The sequence below is a fragment of the Myotis davidii genome, unplaced genomic scaffold (genome assembly GCF_000327345.1).
Source record: "Myotis davidii unplaced genomic scaffold, ASM32734v1 C63600515, whole genome shotgun sequence".
NCBI lineage: Eukaryota > Metazoa > Chordata > Mammalia > Chiroptera > Vespertilionidae > Myotis > Myotis davidii.
Window position 1 is genome coordinate 1 of NW_006373331.1, and position 1,022 is coordinate 1,022.

Here is a 1,022-nt window from a genome sequence, read left to right on the forward strand (position 1 = left end):
TGTCATAGGTTCGCTATCACTGGCCTAGGAAGACTGTTTTACTTGAATAAGCAGAGAATAGAGAGGTAACTGAAGGATGCTTCTGTTATAACCCTTAAAGATGTCTAGGAGAGATATTTGCTCTATAATGTTCTGTATAGTAATGACTGAATCAACATCTTTTAGTTAAAAGAATTCAGTGCTCTGTTGAGCCTCAGATAAGTAACTAGGTTCAAACCACAGTTTGCATAACCTACCTTCACATTTTGGCATCTTGGTCCATAAAGCTTTCTGTCCAGCAATTACACATTGACTAGAAGGTTGGCCTCGTAATCGATATCTGGAGACAGAGCGTGTTCATTCAGAACTATTAGACAGCTGGTGATATGGATCAATAACCTCTACTTAAATACAAACTCATTTAATTTGTGTGCGCTGACTCTTATTAGCATTATTTCTCATAACCTCACCCATGGCTCTCCACAGATCCTCACAGAGGAGCCTTCACAGGTCATACTACGCATGGAGAAGCCCAATGAATTAAATCTTCTAGTTCCTGCAGACACTCACCCTTCATTACAGGAAAAGGTAACAGTTACACCAACTCGACGATTTGCAGGCCCCTTTATCTGCCCATTGAGCAGTGGTCCTGGAGCGTCACACTGTGCCTCTATGGAAACAAGCCAAAGATGATCAAAGCATGGCAAATAACAGGATAGCCTACTTTCTGAAAACTGATTGGAAATTTGGGGTACCTTCACATCGTGGAATGACTGCACTCCAGTCTCCTGAAGACAAACAACGAATGGTTGTTTCTCCAACAAGCAAGTAGCCAGGCTCACAGGTGTAAGTCACAGACAGTCCAGGGACAAAGAGGCTGACATTCTCTGCTGTGTGATGTCCATTGGGGATCATGGAAAGTGGTGGACACTCCTGGGAGAAATCTTTACACACACACATTAGAACAAAAGGCCATCAGATGATATATCCTTCACAATCTAGATTTTGACATAGTACATTCATCCAACTAAATGGCACATTAT

General features: G+C 41.9%; 1 protein-coding gene across 1 annotated transcript; it reads right to left on the minus strand.

Annotated features, from left to right (window-relative positions):
• Nucleotides 1-217: 217 nt before the first annotated feature.
• Nucleotides 218-930, minus strand: LOC107181480 (complement receptor type 2-like; the record flags this gene model as incomplete). Its single annotated transcript, XM_015557356.1, has 3 exons — nt 735-930; nt 550-649; nt 218-319 (listed from the first exon to the last, which is right to left on the minus strand). Coding segments are annotated over exons 1-3 (362 nt in total), but the record flags the coding sequence as incomplete, so codon positions are not given.
• Between the last annotated feature and the right edge of the window lie 92 nt (nt 931-1,022).